Source organism: Salmo trutta, chromosome 20, assembly GCF_901001165.1.
Source record: "Salmo trutta chromosome 20, fSalTru1.1, whole genome shotgun sequence".
Taxonomy (NCBI): Eukaryota; Metazoa; Chordata; class Actinopteri; order Salmoniformes; family Salmonidae; genus Salmo; species Salmo trutta.
This window is the reverse complement of record NC_042976.1, coordinates 38,952,216-38,969,327: the sequence shown is the minus strand read 5'-3', so window position 1 is coordinate 38,969,327 and position 17,112 is coordinate 38,952,216. Positions and strand designations below refer to the sequence as shown.

The 17,112-nt window shown below is 44.9% G+C and overlaps 1 protein-coding gene across 5 annotated transcripts in view; it reads left to right on the top strand.

Moving 5' to 3' along the window:
* rapgef4a (Rap guanine nucleotide exchange factor 4a) overlaps positions 1-17,112 on the top strand; it is a 53,855-nt gene that overhangs the window by 2,210 nt on the left and 34,533 nt on the right. For 2 of the 5 annotated variants that reach the window (XM_029703187.1, XM_029703186.1), the window contains exons 2-4: positions 1,554-1,696; positions 1,791-1,879; positions 4,371-4,517. In XM_029703187.1, the coding sequence (XP_029559047.1) occupies positions 1,554-1,696; positions 1,791-1,879; positions 4,371-4,517 (379 nt within the window). Of the gene's footprint in view, positions 1-1,553; positions 1,697-1,790; positions 1,880-4,370; positions 4,518-15,101; positions 15,319-15,373; positions 15,609-17,112 lie in introns of those variants that run through there. The other 3 variants (XM_029703188.1, XM_029703189.1, XM_029703190.1) reach the window with 3 other exon arrangements.

Below are 17,112 nucleotides of genomic sequence, written 5' to 3'. Positions count from 1 at the left end.
AAGACGTTGACAAACACTGACAAATAGACAGAGAATTTAAAAATAACAGATAATTTACTGGCTTCTAAGGCAGAGCGCCTATAATTTTGACAGTCAATAATTTCTTACACCACTCAGGCTGAGAGCCCTGGGACAACATGTCACTCCAGCCCAAGCTCTCCTGAAATAAGCATCCTGAACAGGTTAAAACTTCTTTGGGATCGGTGTCCCTTCCATGGGACAGTTGAGCTAACGTAGGCTAATGCGATTAGCATGAGGTTGTAAGTAACAACAAAAGTTCCCCGACATAGACATATCTGATATTGGCAGAAAGCTTAAATTCTTGTTAATCTAACTGCACTGTCCAATTTACAGTAGCAATTACAGTGAAAGAATACCATGCTATTGTTTGAGGAGAATGCACAATTTTGAACATGAAAAGTTATTGATAAACAAATAAGGCACATTTGGGCAGTCCTGATACAAAATTTTGAACAGAAATGCAATGGTTCATTGGACCAGTATAAAACTTTAGACATATACTGATGCCATCTAGTGGCCAAAATCTAAATTGCACCTGGGCTGGAATAATACATTATGGTCTTTCTCTTGCATTTCAAGGATAGTACAAAAAAATACAAAAGAACGGTTGTTTTTTTCTTTGTATTATCTTTTACCAGATCTATTGTGTTATATTCTACTACATTCCTTTCACATTTCCATAAACTTCAAAGTGTTTCCTTTCAAATGGTACCAAGAATATGCATATCCTTGCTTCAGGGCCTGAGCTACAGGCAGTTAGATTTGGGTATGTCATTTTAGGCGGAAATTTAAAAAAAGGGGCTAATCCTTAAGAGGTTTTAAGGAACAAAAGATTAAGACTACAGATTATTGTATGGGACAATATACAAACGTTTTTGAGAAAGATAATTTGTAAGATACAATTTTATTGAGTAAATGTATTTATTGGTTTCTCTTCATTTTGATAAGAGATGAAAATGAAATGAATTGAAGGCTATTTGTTGATGTAAAAATCTAAATTTACAGATTTTAAGGTTGTTAAATTTGGAGTGGGATCGCAAGAAATTCTGGGGGGAAAAAAAAGGGTCCTCAGAAATTCTGTCAGGAAAAAATAGGGTCCCCAGAAATTCTGTCGGAAAAAAATGGAATCCCCGCTGAAAAATTTGAATGCTGTAGAACATTCTGCTGGATAACTATGCGGTCTGGGTCGGCATGTGCTCTCCAAATCAGTACACAAACATTCCACTGTGGTGAGGAAGCTACAAGTCGTCAATTTTATGTAACTTTAAAGTTTAAATTCGAATAAACAACGTTAACAACTTTTGTATAAAACTGTTGGACATGTTAAGCGATAGAAGTAAGTTTGAAAACATAACATAAACAGCCATTTTGCAAACATTTTCAATCAGTTTTTGGCTCTAATCGAGGGGATACGAACTGAGCTGAACGTCTGACGGGTGCTCTCCAGGGAGAATTGTCACACACAATTATTTTCCTCATTCTCTAACGTTGTGCTGAATAACTGACCAATAGGATATGTCCTCTCCATCTAGACCTGCTGAACGCTCTGGGGAAGATGTGGACATCATCTTGGCCAGGCTGAAATGTGTGAAGGCCTTTGAGCGGTTCCACCCTAGCCTTCTACAGCAGATATGCCTGTGTGGATTCTACGAATGTCTAGAGAAGGGTATCACGTGTAAGTTTTGGCTTCATGTTCAAAAGACCTGTATGTCAAAACAAGGCTCTAGAATATGAGAATATGTTCTCACCTCATGTATTTTCTTTTACAGTATACCGTCAAGGAGATATTGGTACCAGCTGGTATGCTGTCATCTCTGGCTCACTTGATGTCAAAGTGTCAGAGACAGCAAATCATCAGGTATATTGGGAGGGGGTTATGGCGGAGTGCAAACCAGATGGTGCATTACCGTCACCTTCTGAATTGGGGTATGGTGTAGACTGGAACTAGGTTCTTGTTGTTTATATTCTAGACTTGAAACCACAGGTGGTTAGGAATAATATTAAAGATGCACTACGCAGAAATCGCTTTGCCATTTCCTTGCAAAAATTTTAATAGTTCACCTCATTTCTGTTTATTTGACAAAACAAGCATGTGTAGTGTAGATAATCATTGTATCTAAACCGCTGTGAAATACAATATATTTTACATAACCCAAAATCGTATATTTTCAGCTGTTTGAAGCTGGTGTACAAAACCAAAAATAAAAGACGCAAAAACAAAACTTATGAACGGGACCCATAGAAATAAAAATTCAACAGATCTACCACATCTTAGACTTTCTTTCAATGAGAATGACAGATCTAGAACTCACATTTTTATGTGCATTTGGTCGGGTCGCCCAAAAAGTTACATATTACTGCTTTAAAGCTTTGAGGATATCCTCGTCAGACTGTTGGGAGGAGGGGTTGATAGAGTAGCACAGTATGAGTCATAACACCCTAACGGTCAAACAGGGAAATTGTTCCAATCGTTTTTCCACCATACATTTTTCCCATTTCTCTCCCAAAATGAAATGCTAATTGGCTGCTAATGTGGCTATCATAAAGAACTACAAATGCCATGATGTTTGGGATGAGACTGCCGAATCAAGGCAAAAGCACGAATCTTGGATTAACTATCTAATGTTAGCTAAATGTAGTAACAAATAAATTGGCTACATTTATTTGTGAACTGTCTTGTGCAAGTTTTAAATTGACACAATACCGTTTAGCAAAGGGGTTAGCTAGCGATGACGTGCAGGAGCTTGCAGGGATTTGTAGTCTTGTATGATGTCTACATTGATGCTAATTAGCATTTTCGAATCGGAGAGTAAATAGAGCCAAATATATTGATAAAAGTCAACTTGTCTGAGAGAGATTTACATGGTTATCAAAACTTTACGCCAGGGTAAGCCTACACGAAACAGCACTTATTTCCTTGTTTGACCTGCATGTTTTATGGGTATTATGACACTTCCAATATGGGGCTCTATTGCTCTTTGCCGAGTGGGTGACCACCGGGAGATTTCTACTGAGGTCACTTCTGGTCACTTTTTAAAAAGATATTCTACTCCAAAATGCATGAAACTGTAATTATGTTGACACCATCGGAAATATAACTGATGTGCGCCACTGCACTATAGGTGGCTGTGCACTCGTCTCTCATTCCTGCCACTGCTCGCTCTGTTTGCTACAAATATAACTTGTGATCTTCACTCTGATCTTAAAGGGACAGTGTGAGATTTTGATTTAACCAGAGTCAGTGCAGTTTGAAGGAAGTTGAAGGTAGTTTCACAAGCCATTGACTGGAATCCTACAGGAACAGCTAGCATGCTGCTGCTAAATTAATATAGGGGAAACACTACCTTTAATGAAAAGCGATATACTTTATTGAGTAGATGCTATAAACAGTAGATGGCATGAAAAATAGCAAATGAACAAGATTGCAAAATGAAACGGCAGATTGAAATGACCTCCCTTAATGTGAATTACTTTTCTGTGTAATATAAATCACTACCCTGTATTGTATTCAATCCATTCCTTGGTTCCAAAATAAATTTGACTATAGCTACAGTTAATATTTATTCATACAATCATTAAATGAGATATATCGGAGGTGTGTCCACTTTCCTGCAATAAATAAATAATTAATATTCCTTATGGTTTGCCTGTAGTGTTGCAATATTCCTTGAACTTTCAATAAATTATCAGGTTTTCCCGAATTCCCGGTTGGAGGATTCCCGGAATCAGAAGTTAATAACCAGGAAATACGGAATCCTCCAACCAGGATTTCTGGGAAACCAGGGAATTTATTGAAAGTTCCCAGAATTTTGCAACCCTAATTGCCTGACATGGGAGAAAATCTTTTCAATACCTTCGATTCTATTAGTTAGTTGGTCTCCTCTCACGTCATAAAGGATGAACAGCACTGTAACATGTGCATGAGGAGATCAAGATGCACATTAACCCTGGAGCTCATCTGAAGAGCCAACTAGAAAGGGCACTCTACTTCACAGTGATTTGTGTCTTCTGAGATTGGTAACCTTGGGGACACCAGGAGTCTTTTCCTATAATTACCAGCGCCCCATGTGCTCTAGTCTGCCTGGCGACCCTCTGTTGATTGGAGTGATTTTAGAAGCCCTCTGTCTAATGCAAGTGTTCAGATCTGCTAGATTGCGTTCCACCTTTGGGAGTGATCTGATCACTGCCAAAGCCAGCATTTCCAGTCCCATTTTTAAGGCAAGGCCCATTTTTTAAGCAGATTAAAAACATTTGATTAGCATAGTCCCCCTACATCCTCCCTGTCTCTTCCTCTTTTGAAAATGACGAGGAACCATCCAAGCAGAGATCATTTTCAGTGTCTCTTGTAGGATGCTGTCACAATCTGCACTCTGGGTATTGGGACAGCATTTGGGGAGTCGATCCTGGATAACACCCCTCGGCACGCCACCATTGTTACCCGGGAATTCAGTGAACTCCTCCGCATCGACCAGAGGGAGTTCAAGTCTCTGTGGGAGGTAAGCACCTCAGCATTTACGCCTTACCTTTGTGGATTCAGCTTTCAATACACCATCCAGTATGACTCACCTCAGATAGTGGCTGTAGCAAATGAGGCTGCTGAGGGGAGAACAGCTCATAATAATGGCCGCAACGGAGCGAATGGAATGGCATCAAACACATGGTACCATTCCTCATATTCCGCCACAGCCATTACCACGAGCCTGTCCTCCCCAATTATGGTGCCACCAACCTCCCGTGGGCTGTAACTATCTGGAAACTATCTGTATCGGTGGACTGATAATACCCACACACTGGAAATAATGAGGCTTTGTGGGGGTTCTTGGATTTTCTTTGATATCTGCAAAATAAGCGTGCAGGCCTGTTGATGTAATGTTTACATTCTTTGAGGTGTGTCACTGAGGCAGCGGATTTCAGTTGTGTTTATACAATGTGTTCATGTCACGTGAGGAGGACATGAAAGCGCAAAGCAGGTTATATATTCCACAAGACATAGCCTTTTTTAATATATTAATTGGGATGGTATTTCTTTTCTTGAAACATCTGTTTGAAGTTCCAATGTGAGGCAATATCATTTAGACATTTCGACCACTAGGGGGAAGTGCAGTGTTATAGAGAATCGGTGCACTTCCTGTTGTGTGTGGGCTCACCGATCCCCATGATACGTTTTTACAATTGTGGTTAGACCACTGGTGTCATCGTCGTCATTTAAGCGGCCATCTAGAGCCATTCCTCCCTTGAATAATTAGTGTAGGAATAATAGTTTTTTCTCCCCATGTCTATGACGGATGGATCCTTGTGCGCAGGTCACAAGTATTCCATGGGGATTTGTTTTGGAAGAGCAGTATTGATGTTTGTATGTCTTGTCAGTGTCACCCATGTTGGTTTAAGACTAAAGGAGTAGAGCTTGTCATTAGCAGGTTACAAAATGATATCCCTTGCCAAATTGTCCCTTCCCGCTGCCCTGAGGAGCTCCTCTCTCCCCTTTCCCTCCACCCCCTCAGTTGTACAGGAAGGCATGAGTGAGTGAGTTGGTCAGGATAGGAGGTGACACACTGTCCAAAGGCCCCTGTCTGCCCTGGCGGAGCCACTACACTGGTTTCCTGAGTGAGAGAACTGGTTTCCTCTGAGAGCAGAGGGCAGGCAGGGGGGGTTGTTAGTTTTAAAGCTATGGACTCTACGTCACTCACTGGTCCTTCTCACTGGAGCTGGAATCTGAGCCCAGTCTGAATGTACTGAATGTTTATGCTGTGGACAACCACGTGGAAATACTACACATCTCTATTCAGAGGATAAGCTCTTCTGAGAGGTCGGTCTGAGGTGAGCCGCTCTCGTAAAAAAAAAAAGGCTTTTAGCTGCCAGACAGGAACACCATCACTGTACATTTGCTCATGCTTCATTGATGGAACATGTGTTTGTCCTGTCTGAAGATAATACTTTCTGCCCACGGTCGTGGTTAGCTTTTTAGAGCGGGGATAAGAGGAGTCCTGAGTGATATAATGGCTTTCTATATTGTGGTTTTCTGTTGGATTTGTTGATGGGTTTCAGCTCGGAACTTTGGATGATTGTGTAGTTATGTCCAGCGACTTCTTTTCAAACGATTCGACAATAGCGATTCGACAATAACATACATTAGTGTCTAGAGAAGTGTCTGCATCTCCCTCGCTGTGAGGTAAATGTTTAGTGCTTCATTGACTTGCTCCTATTTCATTACTAACGCAGCCAAGTCATTGGAGATACTGTAGCAACTCACAGCTCATTGCTTAATTGCTGTCAATAATGCTCAGTGAAAGCAATCTCTTTCGGCCCAGCCACTCTAGCCAATGCCCATGACAGCCATTTGGTTCTGCGAAAACATCACTCCATCGTGGCGCCGTTGCTTGACTGCCTGACGTGCTGAGTTAGCTATGTCACACAAGCTGTGAGTGGCTGAACTGCTATCAGAAGTGAACCCTGTGAACTTGCCCGTTGACAAGCTTTAAATGAATGATGTCGTTAGCGTGTCTCTGTTGTGACTTTGGGTTGTATACTGGGCATGCCGTCACTCAGTGTTTTGCTCATGATCACCAGATTTCGTTGATCCCTTTCAATTCTTTTGAGAATCTCCTCTTTGCTCAGCATCAAGGTGCTGGACACGATGTGCGATAGGAATATTTAGCCATGCTTGCCTGTGGAGCCTTGGTTTGAGACGGTCCAGGGGTGCCCATCTATTTCTGTCAGACATGCCGCAATGCAGAAAGTGTTCCTGATATCCTCTTACTAGCAGCACAGGGCTTTAGAAATTCTTCATTTTCTCAAATGTTTATTCCCTGCCTGTTTACGATACATCACTTGCACTGTGCTGTAATTGATTGTAAACGCAGCCTAACTCCCTGCGGCATAGACAACCCGACTTCACCTTGTGTGTTTTTCTGATTGAGTCAAACGCAAAGCTAATTAAAGGCAAATGATCTCCCTCAGGCCATGACTACAGTAGTATTCCACCATGTATGAGTTGCATATCATTATTTGTCTGAAGAATCAAAGAGTAGTAGTTGCCTTAGGAGCTCCTTTGGGAGTTGATTGAGCACAGCCCGATCTTTGAGAGAGGTTGATACACATGAGCGCGCGCACACACACACACACACACACACACACACACACACACACACACACACACACACACACACACACACACACACACACACACACACACACACACACACCACAGACCTCCACCCACACAGATCTGAGATCTCTCTCCCGGAAGTGAGCAGAACACTCCTTCAAAGTGGTGGCAGACTGAGAACAGCTCAACACTCCTTCAAAGTGGTGGCAGACTGAGAACAACAGATCAACACTCCTACAGAGTGGTGGCAGACTGAGAACAGCTCAACACTCCTACAGAGTGGTTGCAGACTGAGAACAGATCAACACTCCTACAGAGTGGTGGCAGACTGAGAACAGATCAACACTCCTACAGAGTGGTGGCAGACTGAGAACAGCTCAACACTCCTACAGAGTGGTGGCAGACTGAGAACAGCTCAACACTCCTACAGAGTGGTGGCAGACTGAGAACAGATCAACACTCCTACAGAGTGGTGGCAGACTGAGAACAGCTCAACACTCCTACAGAGTGGTGGCAGACTGAGAACAGCTCAACACTCCTACAGAGTGGTGGCAGACTGAGAACAGCTCAACACTCCTACAGAGTGGTGGCAGACTGAGAACAGCTCAACACTCCTACAGAGTGGTGGCAGACTAAGAACAGCACTGCCTGTATGAACTGGGCATTATTCTTTATTCATGGCTGCCATGTTGTGTTCAGAACACATTCTTCATCCAGTCTCAGCCTTCTCACTCCAAGGCATCGTGAAAAACACAAATGTCCAGACAGTACGTGTATATTCACTGATGGTCTTTGCTCCATGTTTGCTCCCAGTTTTATGGCTTGCTGAAGTGAATGGGACACAAACCGTTTGGGATTATGGTGTGATATACTGTCGCACTCAGCTTGACATTGACTGTGGCTGAGTCACAGAAATATCTCTGGAACATGCCATGTTCCTTGTTCTCTATTCGCCTTCAACAACAATATCAACTGTCACGTCTACACTCTTAGAAAAATGGGTTCCAAAAGGGTTCTTCGGCAGTCCCAATAGGAGAACCCATTTTGGTTCCAGGTAGAATGCTTTATGGTTCCAGGTAGAACTCTTTTGAGTTCCATGTAGAATCCTCTGTGTAAAAGGCTCTACATGGAATTAAAAAGGGTTCTACCTGGAACCAAAAATGGTTCTTCAAAGGGTTCTCCTATGGAGACAGGTTGTAGATAGCACATTTGTTTATAAGAGTGTATCAGGCATGGCTCCCACTCTGCACATGTCAGAGTCTGGCTTATGTTATTGGGAGAGGCAGGCGTGTGCTTGTTTGTTTAACAGAGAAGACATGGGCTGGGCTCTTCACACACAGGAAAATTGGCTGTGGCTCCAATGACCTGATCATCAATTTCCCATACACTTTTCCTGCTTCCGCCGGCCACCGAGATTGGGACAACACAATTGTGATTTGTGCTTTGCTTTTCCCCACTCTTCTTCTTTTCTTGCACGACAGCACAATCTGTATCGGTAGCTTGTAGCCAGTCTATCGCTGTCTGTTCCTTGTCCTTGATGCACAAAGGAATGATTTTCATACACAGGATTGTATTTGTCGCCCAATTTTCTGTTATATTACACACTGTACATCTGTGCTGTAGGTTAGTGGAGAGACAGTGTTCAAAGGCATGTCCATGTTGGCGTGTGTGCATTACAGGCGAGCCCTGCAGGTTTTGAGGCGGGACGAGGCTCTGTTGGAGGCACGGCAGTGGGTGGGTGGTGGGCGACCACTGTAACATCAGTCCATGAAGTAGCCTGGTGGTCAGTGGTGTCCACAGAGAGACATGATTAACAGGAAGTGGCAGAGACACAGCGTGCCCCCAGGGCACGGTTCAGGGGACAGAGCGCCGGTGTGTGTGTTTGCGTGTGCATGTGTATGCACCCTTACCACATCTAAATGCCAGCCGATCCCAGCACAACCACAGTCCTTCCCAGAGAACAGCGGATATACATAAGGAAAGAGCACAGAGATGATTGTTACAACAACACCTGTTTATATCCTTATCTGTTCTCACAGAGTTATTACATAATTCAAAACTATAGAACAGTGATTTTTGAACCTGGAAGAGAATACATTTTTAGTTGTGCAGCAATTGTAGTGTACAGCACCATGTCTTTAGATACAGTGGCGAGAAACTACAGTTGAGTTGTTTGGAAGGAACACACACAACACTATGTGTGGAGAAAAAAAGGCACAGCACACCAACATCAAAACCTCATTCCAACTGTAAAGTATGGTGGAGGGAGCATCATGGTTTGGGGCTGCTTTGCTGCCTCAGGGCCTGGATAGCTTGCTATCAGACGGAAACATTTATTCTCAAGTTTATCAAAACATTTTACAGGGGAATGTTAAGCTATCTGTCCGACAATTGAAGCGCAATAAAAGTTGGTCGATTCAACATGACAACGACCCAAAACACAGAAGTAAAATCAACAACAATGGCTTCAACAGAAGAAAATACGCCTTCTGGAGTGGCCCAGTCAGATTACATGAGGAAAACGGAATATATACATTTTTCACAATGGTCCATTATTTATTGTATTGTTAACTTCACAATTTATCATGTAAGCAACTTCAGTCTCTGAATATAACCCAAAACGTATCTAATCAACAACTTCAAAACAGAGCTTTGTGTTTCCTGTCATTACACAACACATTATTTTAACCTCAGAGCGTTTGTGTCCAACGCCGATTGAAAGTGTGCTAAACCATGGCTTTGGGGGTCAAAGTGTGAATTCCAGAGCATGGCAAACCAAAAAAAAGTGATATTATTTACAATTAAATGGTTTGTCCAATCATGATTATTTTGTTGGTTCCTCAAAGCAGCCGTGACAGACCGGATTGCTCAGAAGCTGGGTATGAGGTGTCCACATTTACCAGAGCTCCTCTGCTAACACGTCTCAGCACCTGTTCACCTCCTTGCCTCTGACCATGCTCTCTCTCCGTCTCACTCCAAACCCTACTGAGAGTGTGGTCATTCCCACAGATACCTCTCTCCATGTATGGCTGGCCCATACTTTCATCCAACTGTTACTCTAATCTTAAAAAATAAAAAAAAAGTTTTGCAGTGGTCACCCCCCAGTGTAATGATGGGGCGGTGAGTCGGAAGCAGGTGAAACGTTTTAATAAAATAAAACAAAACCAAGAACACGACACTAACAAGGCGGTACGTCGATAAACAAGAACAATACCAACTGGTGAGTGAACATGGGAGATTGACATATAAAGGGGAGGAACTTATGAAGGTAATGGAGACCAGATGTGAATCATAATGATTCACAGGTGTGCGTAATGATGAATCCCAGGACTGGTGGTTAGTATTCTGGCGACGTCGTACGCCGGAGGGGAGGAGCAGGAGCAGACGTGACAGTACCCCCTCTCTGACGTGCAGCTCCAGTCGCAGGATGACGCCGACCAGGGGGGCGAACCCGAGGACGAGGAGCGGGTCAGTCCGGGCGGCGAACGTGGAAATCACGGATGATGTTGGGGTCTGGAATGTCCTCCACCGGAACCCAACACCGCTCCTCCGGGCCATACCCCTCCCAGTCCAATAGATACTGGAGCTGACCCCCACGACGTCGGGAGTCTAGTAGGGATCTGACAGCTTACGCCGGGGCCCCCCCCCCCTCGATATCCTGGGGGTGGTGGTGTGTCGTGGGGGACAGCATCAGCTAGGGGACCAGGAACCACCGGCCTGAGAAGGGAGACATGAAGAGGGTAAGATACGGTAGTGACTGAGTAATCGTAACCTGTATGTCACCTCATTGACCCTCTGGAGAACCTTGAATGGCCCCACAAACTGGGGGCTCAGTTTCTTGCAGGGCAGGCAGAGTGGGAGGTTCCTGGTAGAGAGCCAGACGCGATCCCCAGGGTGGTACACAGGGGTCTCATTGCGGTGACGGTCTGCCTGCTCCTTCTGACGATGGTCGGCGCGCTGGAGTCTCACGTGCGCATTGTTCCACACCTCCTCCGCGCGCTGGAACCACTCATCTATCGCAGGAGCCACGGTCTGGCCCGCGGTCCACGGGGCCAGGGCCAGCTGGAAACCCAAAACACACTGGAAGGGGGTTAACCCAGTGGAGGAGTGACGTAGAGAGTTCTGGGCGTACTCTGCCCAAGGAAGAAAACATGCCCACTCACCCTGCCAGTCCTGACAGTGACTCCTCAGGAACCTCCCCAGCTCCTGATTCATCCTCTCCACCTGCCCGTTAGACTGAGGCCAATACCCAGATGTGAGGCTAACCGTGACCCCGAGCTTCTCCAAGAAGGCCCTCCATATTCGGGATATGAATTGGGGGCCACAGTCTGAGACGATGTCCTCCGGAAGGCCATAATACTAGAAGACCTGTTGGAAGAGTGCCTCAGCGACCTGGAGAGCAGTGGGAAGACCAGGAAGAGGAATTTATCGACATGTCTTGGATAATCTATCCACTACCACCAGAATGGTGGTCAAACCACCAGAAGGGGGAAGATCAGTAACAAAGTCAATGGATAGATGGGACCAAGGTCGCTGAGGAACCTGGATATCCTGCGATGACAGCTGTGTGTATGCCCAGGTCAGCAGCCGATCCCTTATCCCTGTGGGAACGTAGATGTCCACATCTACGTCCCAAACCACTGGACCCACGACTCGGGAGGATGGGATTATGGGTGCCCTCTGGACGGGAGCCTCTCCCAAATTGTAGATATGGGACAGGGCATTGGCCTTGATGTTCTTAGAACCTGGGCGATAGTTGAACCTGGTGAAAAATAGGGCCCACCTGGCTTGGCGCGGATTCAGTCTCCTCGCTGTCTGTATGTACGCAAGGTTCCGATGGTCCGTGAGGATGACGAATGGTTCCTTGGCACCCTCCAGCCAGTGTTTCCACTCCTCTAATGCCAACTTCACCGCCAAGAGCTCCTGATTGCCGACGTCGTAATTTCTCTCTGCGGTGGATATTTTCTTGGACAAGAAAGCACAAGGATACAATTTTAGTGTCCCTCTGTTTTTGTGACAAAACTGCCCCCACATCCACCTCCGATGCATCTACCTCAACCACAAAAGGTAGCGTGGGATCTGGGTGTTTTAGCAAGGGGGCGGGGGTGAAACGCCCCTTGAGGAGACGAAAGGCCTCGTCGGCTGCTGGAGACCAAACCAACCTACGAGGCCCACCCTTGAGGAGGGAGGTGAGAAGGGTGGTGACGGCGCTGAAGTTCCTGATGAAGCGGTGGGGTAAAAGTTGGCAAATCCCCCAAAAAAACGTTGTAATCCCTTGATGGTGGTTGGGACTGACCTGACCTTACCCCATCTACCTTCTTGTCCTCCATCCTCACTCCCTGCGGGCTGATTTGGTAGTCCAAGGAGACAGCCCTGTGGTGGAATTGGCACTTCTCCACCTTGACGAACAGGTGGTTAGCCAAGAGGCGTTCCAGAACACCTTGAGACCTTGAACCGTAAATGGAGATGACAACAGGTAGGTAGTAATATTGAGAGAGGAGGCAAGGGTCTGATCCATAAAGTTCCCCGCCGCTGTAGACACAGGGCATGAGGGACAGTCAGCCAGAGTGATGGGTACTAAAAAGAGTCTAACAGGAAGAGCAGTAGATGGAATACTAACTCCTGGTCTAGGGCCGTCTGGGAGAGAGGAGGAGCTTGAGTCTTATGAGGGGTAGTGTATCCTGGATTCTGAAGTAACAGACACCACTGGTGCCCTCCCTGACCACAGTACGAACACAGCCTCAGCTGTATCCGTCTGCGTCATTCCGCCGCGGGAAGGCGTGTGACCCCTACCTCCATGGGCTCAGGCTCTGATCCCGAACACTCGCCGAAGGAGGGAGAGATACGATGGAGATGCCGACGCGCTCAAAGGAGGTTATCCAGACGGATGGCCATAGCAATGAGTGAGGTTGTCATCTCGGAAGGCTAGTTCCATCTGGACCTCCTCACGCAGACCTCTTCTAAATAACGTGCTCAGCGCCGGCTCATTCCATCCACTGGAAGCTGCTTCTGTCCGGAAGCACATACTCAGCAGCCGTCTGATTCCCCTGCTGGAGCTGAAGCAGATGCTTACCTCCCTCTCTGCCCTCTGCGGGAGGATTGAAAATACATTTAAAAACAGAGCCATGAACCCCTCATAAGACTCAAGCTCCTCCTCTCTCCCAGACGGCCCATTCCAATGCTCGCCCAGTAGGCAGAGAAATAACCGTGGCAACCTTAGTCCTCTCGGTGGTGGGGGCTCCCACCTGATGTGCGAAATAGAGGGAGCACTGAAGGAGGAAGCCACGGCATTTGGATGGTGTCTTGTCATATTTTTCCGGGAGGGATAGACGGGCATCGCTGACCTGAGCGTGTTGCTGAATGGGCTGGTGTGCTGACTTGTTAGGTAGACTGGCTCTAGAATATCCTCTGCTGTTGAGACGTTGTAGACGGCGGAGAACATCTTCCATGGCCATCCCCAGTTGAGCCAGCTGATCATGGTGTTGACGAAGAAGGTTACCTTGTTCACTGATCGTCTGGGAGATGTCCGGTTGTCCTGCTGCTTCCATATTTTGAGTTGGTATTCTGTAATGATGGGGTGGTGAGTCGGAAGTAGATTAAACGTTTTACTAAAACAACAAAACCCAGAACACGACACTAACAGTACACCAATAAACAAGAACAATACCAACCTGGTGAGTGAACATGTGAGAGTGACATATAAAGGGGAGGAATTTATGAAGGTAATGGAGTCCAGGTGTGAATCATAATGATGAATCATAATGATTCACAGGTGCACGTAATGATGAGTGCCAGGTGTGCGTAATGATGAATCCCAGGACCGGTGGTTAGTATACTGGCGACGTCGTACGCCGGAGGGGAGGAGCAAGAGCAGACGTGACAGATTGGAAATATGTTACTACCTAACAATATTGTCAAAAACACTTATTGGATGCCGTGTGGCTGTTGGTTACAAGGCCAGAACAGAGATAAACGCTGCAGACCTGTGTGGCTGTAATCAGTAGGAAGGTCAAAGATAAGATTCCATCTGCCCACTGTCCTTGGTGTAATGCAGAGAGGCTAAGTAATAGAACCAGGGGTACTGAATGTACGGAACATTTCGGAGGTCAGAACTCTCGAAATAAAGGAGAAAGGATTCAGGGCCTCAAATAATGCTCCTTGTATGCCACCCTGCCACCCCTGGGTAATAGGAGAACAAGAGCGATTCCTGAGTCCAAAAAGCTATTACTGCAGTTGGCTTTCTGCTTTGCTCTGGATGTAATGTCACTGAATACCCTGCTGTAGCCCCAGTGTGCCTGGACAATACCATACTGTCAGATCAGTTTACTTTCAACTGTAGGTTTGAACATGCAATTTAGTATAAATTAATGAATTTCATGAATGCCCTGATAGCGAAATGGCAAGTCGGGTGCTGTAAATGTAATATGCCTTCATTAACCATTGGTACGTTTAAATTTAGAAGTCACTCTCAACAAGAGATGCACAGTTGTTGCATACAAAGTGGATGAACCACAGCATACAAAACAACAATTCCAACGTGAATATGAAATAATGAAATCCTCAAGTTTTGAGTAGGTGTCAAATTGAAGGATAACTGCATAAAAAGTACGATGATGAGTGTTCTCCCAAATCATTGTTGCAGTCTAATGTATTCACTTTTCAAGACTAGATGGCACTTATGGTACACGTGTATTTTCTGTGTAAATACGACTTAATCGTTTAAATAATCGAGTAAAGCTCCCGTTTGTCCCTGCCTTTTGGGACCACATGAGTTACAGCACATCTGAGTTACAGCACATCTGTGTCTGCGCTGCGTGTGCATAGTGTACTGTAGCTGTGTGGCGCTGCGATGGAGTGAGCGTCCACTCATGAGCTCATGATGATTGGAGGAGTAGAGTAATCGCCTAGCAACTGCTGCGTGGGGGAAGTAAGCTGGCAGGCAGGGAGGCAGGGAGGGAGGAAGGCACTCTGCTGGGCAAAGGCAGGCTGGGCTCAACTCACTCTGCTCTGAGAGAGGGATGGAGGCTGGAGCACCAGGACTGGACCACACTAACAACCAGGGGATGTGGGGGGGGTTTAGAATAGTTACTGACACAGGGAGTACTGGGACTATGGAAGAAGGGAGGCGCGTCTGATTAAGATAACTAGACAGTAACAGTTGTCTGCAGATGGGACAGTGTGAACACTTTTAGGTGAGTCTTGCTTTATCAAGCATCTGTGTAATGCTAATGTGGAGCTTAAAAATGGGATGATCTTCTATACATGAACACATTGTAATACGTAATTTGACAACATTTTAATTATGTCTTATCATTTGTACAGAAACTTATCACAAGGATAATGTGCATAACTATAATGTTTTGGATACTTGAAATGTCTCTGTTTGGTGAGAACCTAAAGCTGAAGAACTGAACTGAAACTCTTGGGAGGGGCTTCCCCGAATTGTTTTCCAAGCAGCCTGAAGTCTGCCAGTCAGTAGAAGGTATGTACTAGTTTATAAAACGTCTTGAGAGCAGGCAGCAGTTTGTATTATGCATGTTATGTAATCTGAGATGAATTATTCAACATACAAGTGTGCATCCATGCATAATGATGCACAGAGTGCCAAATGTACTCATGACCTGTGAATTTAGTAACGTGACATGTTATATTTTTGTGTTTCTAGACTTTGATTTTAAGATCCACTATTGGATCCATAGCGTTCATTTAGAAATGATTCTGTATAATTTGAACAAACACATAGTTATTTTTGAAGCATTTTAGAATTTTAAAGCATGTATTTATAGAAATATGAACATAGACAATCCATAAGGGTTGGAGAGGTGGAGTGGATCACGTGTGTGTGTCTGTGTGTGTGTGTGTTTGTGAACAACAGTGCGCATCAGTGTGTCAGAGTGGATGTGGCCGATCAGATAGTAGTTGCCCAGACCCCCCACTTCTCCCCCCAGAGGGAAAGCGCATGAGAATGGACATCTGTCATTGCAGACTCCATTGATAAAGCCTTTGTTTGTATGGAGGGTTAAGTGATGGTTATGATGACTCACAGAGTTATAGTTGCACTCCTCTTATGAGTGTATTATCACATAGATATGGGCCTTTTTGAGTCTGTGTTTATACTTGACATGTCACTATTTAATTGCATAGAATAGTTGTTGCACAATATGATACGGTAGTCATTTTGTTTTCTGTAATCTGGGTTTGTGGGTTGGATTCACTCCTCCACAGTAATCCGCGTTCCCTTCTCCCGGACTCAAATCCCAGGTAACTACCTGATCTGGTTCGATCATGTCCTCCTATTCAGAGAACAGCTGTGTTATTTCCTGTGTATGCCTTTAATTCCTTTCATTAACTCAAAGTAAATCCACTCGAACAATGTTTCTAATCATAACGTCCTAAGACTGCTGCTATGATGGGATCACAAACTGTTTCATTATTTGGACGAAGACTAAGATTAGTATTTCTGAGTTAAATCAGGCAAAGAGAATTTTGACTGTTTAACCATGGTTTTGGCTGTTGCCTTGCTGTAAAACGGTCTTTAAAGATTTCTGGACAAGGATTGCCTCCAAAGACTGCATTTACTTTGAATGGTGACCGCCAATCCTGTTGACTGCTTTGCTGGAGGTTAAGCTGGATTCTGGATTAGACATCAGTGACTGACCCTTCTATAGTTCGACTACAGGATTATCTGAACGAACAACGGAGACGGAATGCAATATGGAATTTTATTAAATAGTTTGGGGTATGGCCTCGTCTCCAATGAATGCCCCTCGGAGCCAGATGCTGATGACAGGTAGCCCTTTGCTGGGCAGCTGGCATCAAAACCCCCCGCTGGGGGAAAGGAGTTCCAATGACTGGGCTTAAGGTTATTATAGCTGGTAGTGGTGGGGAGTTGGATGGTTGTCAACAACTGTTGCTAAAAATAAGCAAGAGAGAGAACATGGGTATGTTGACATATAAATACATCCCAAGATATATGCCCATTGGTT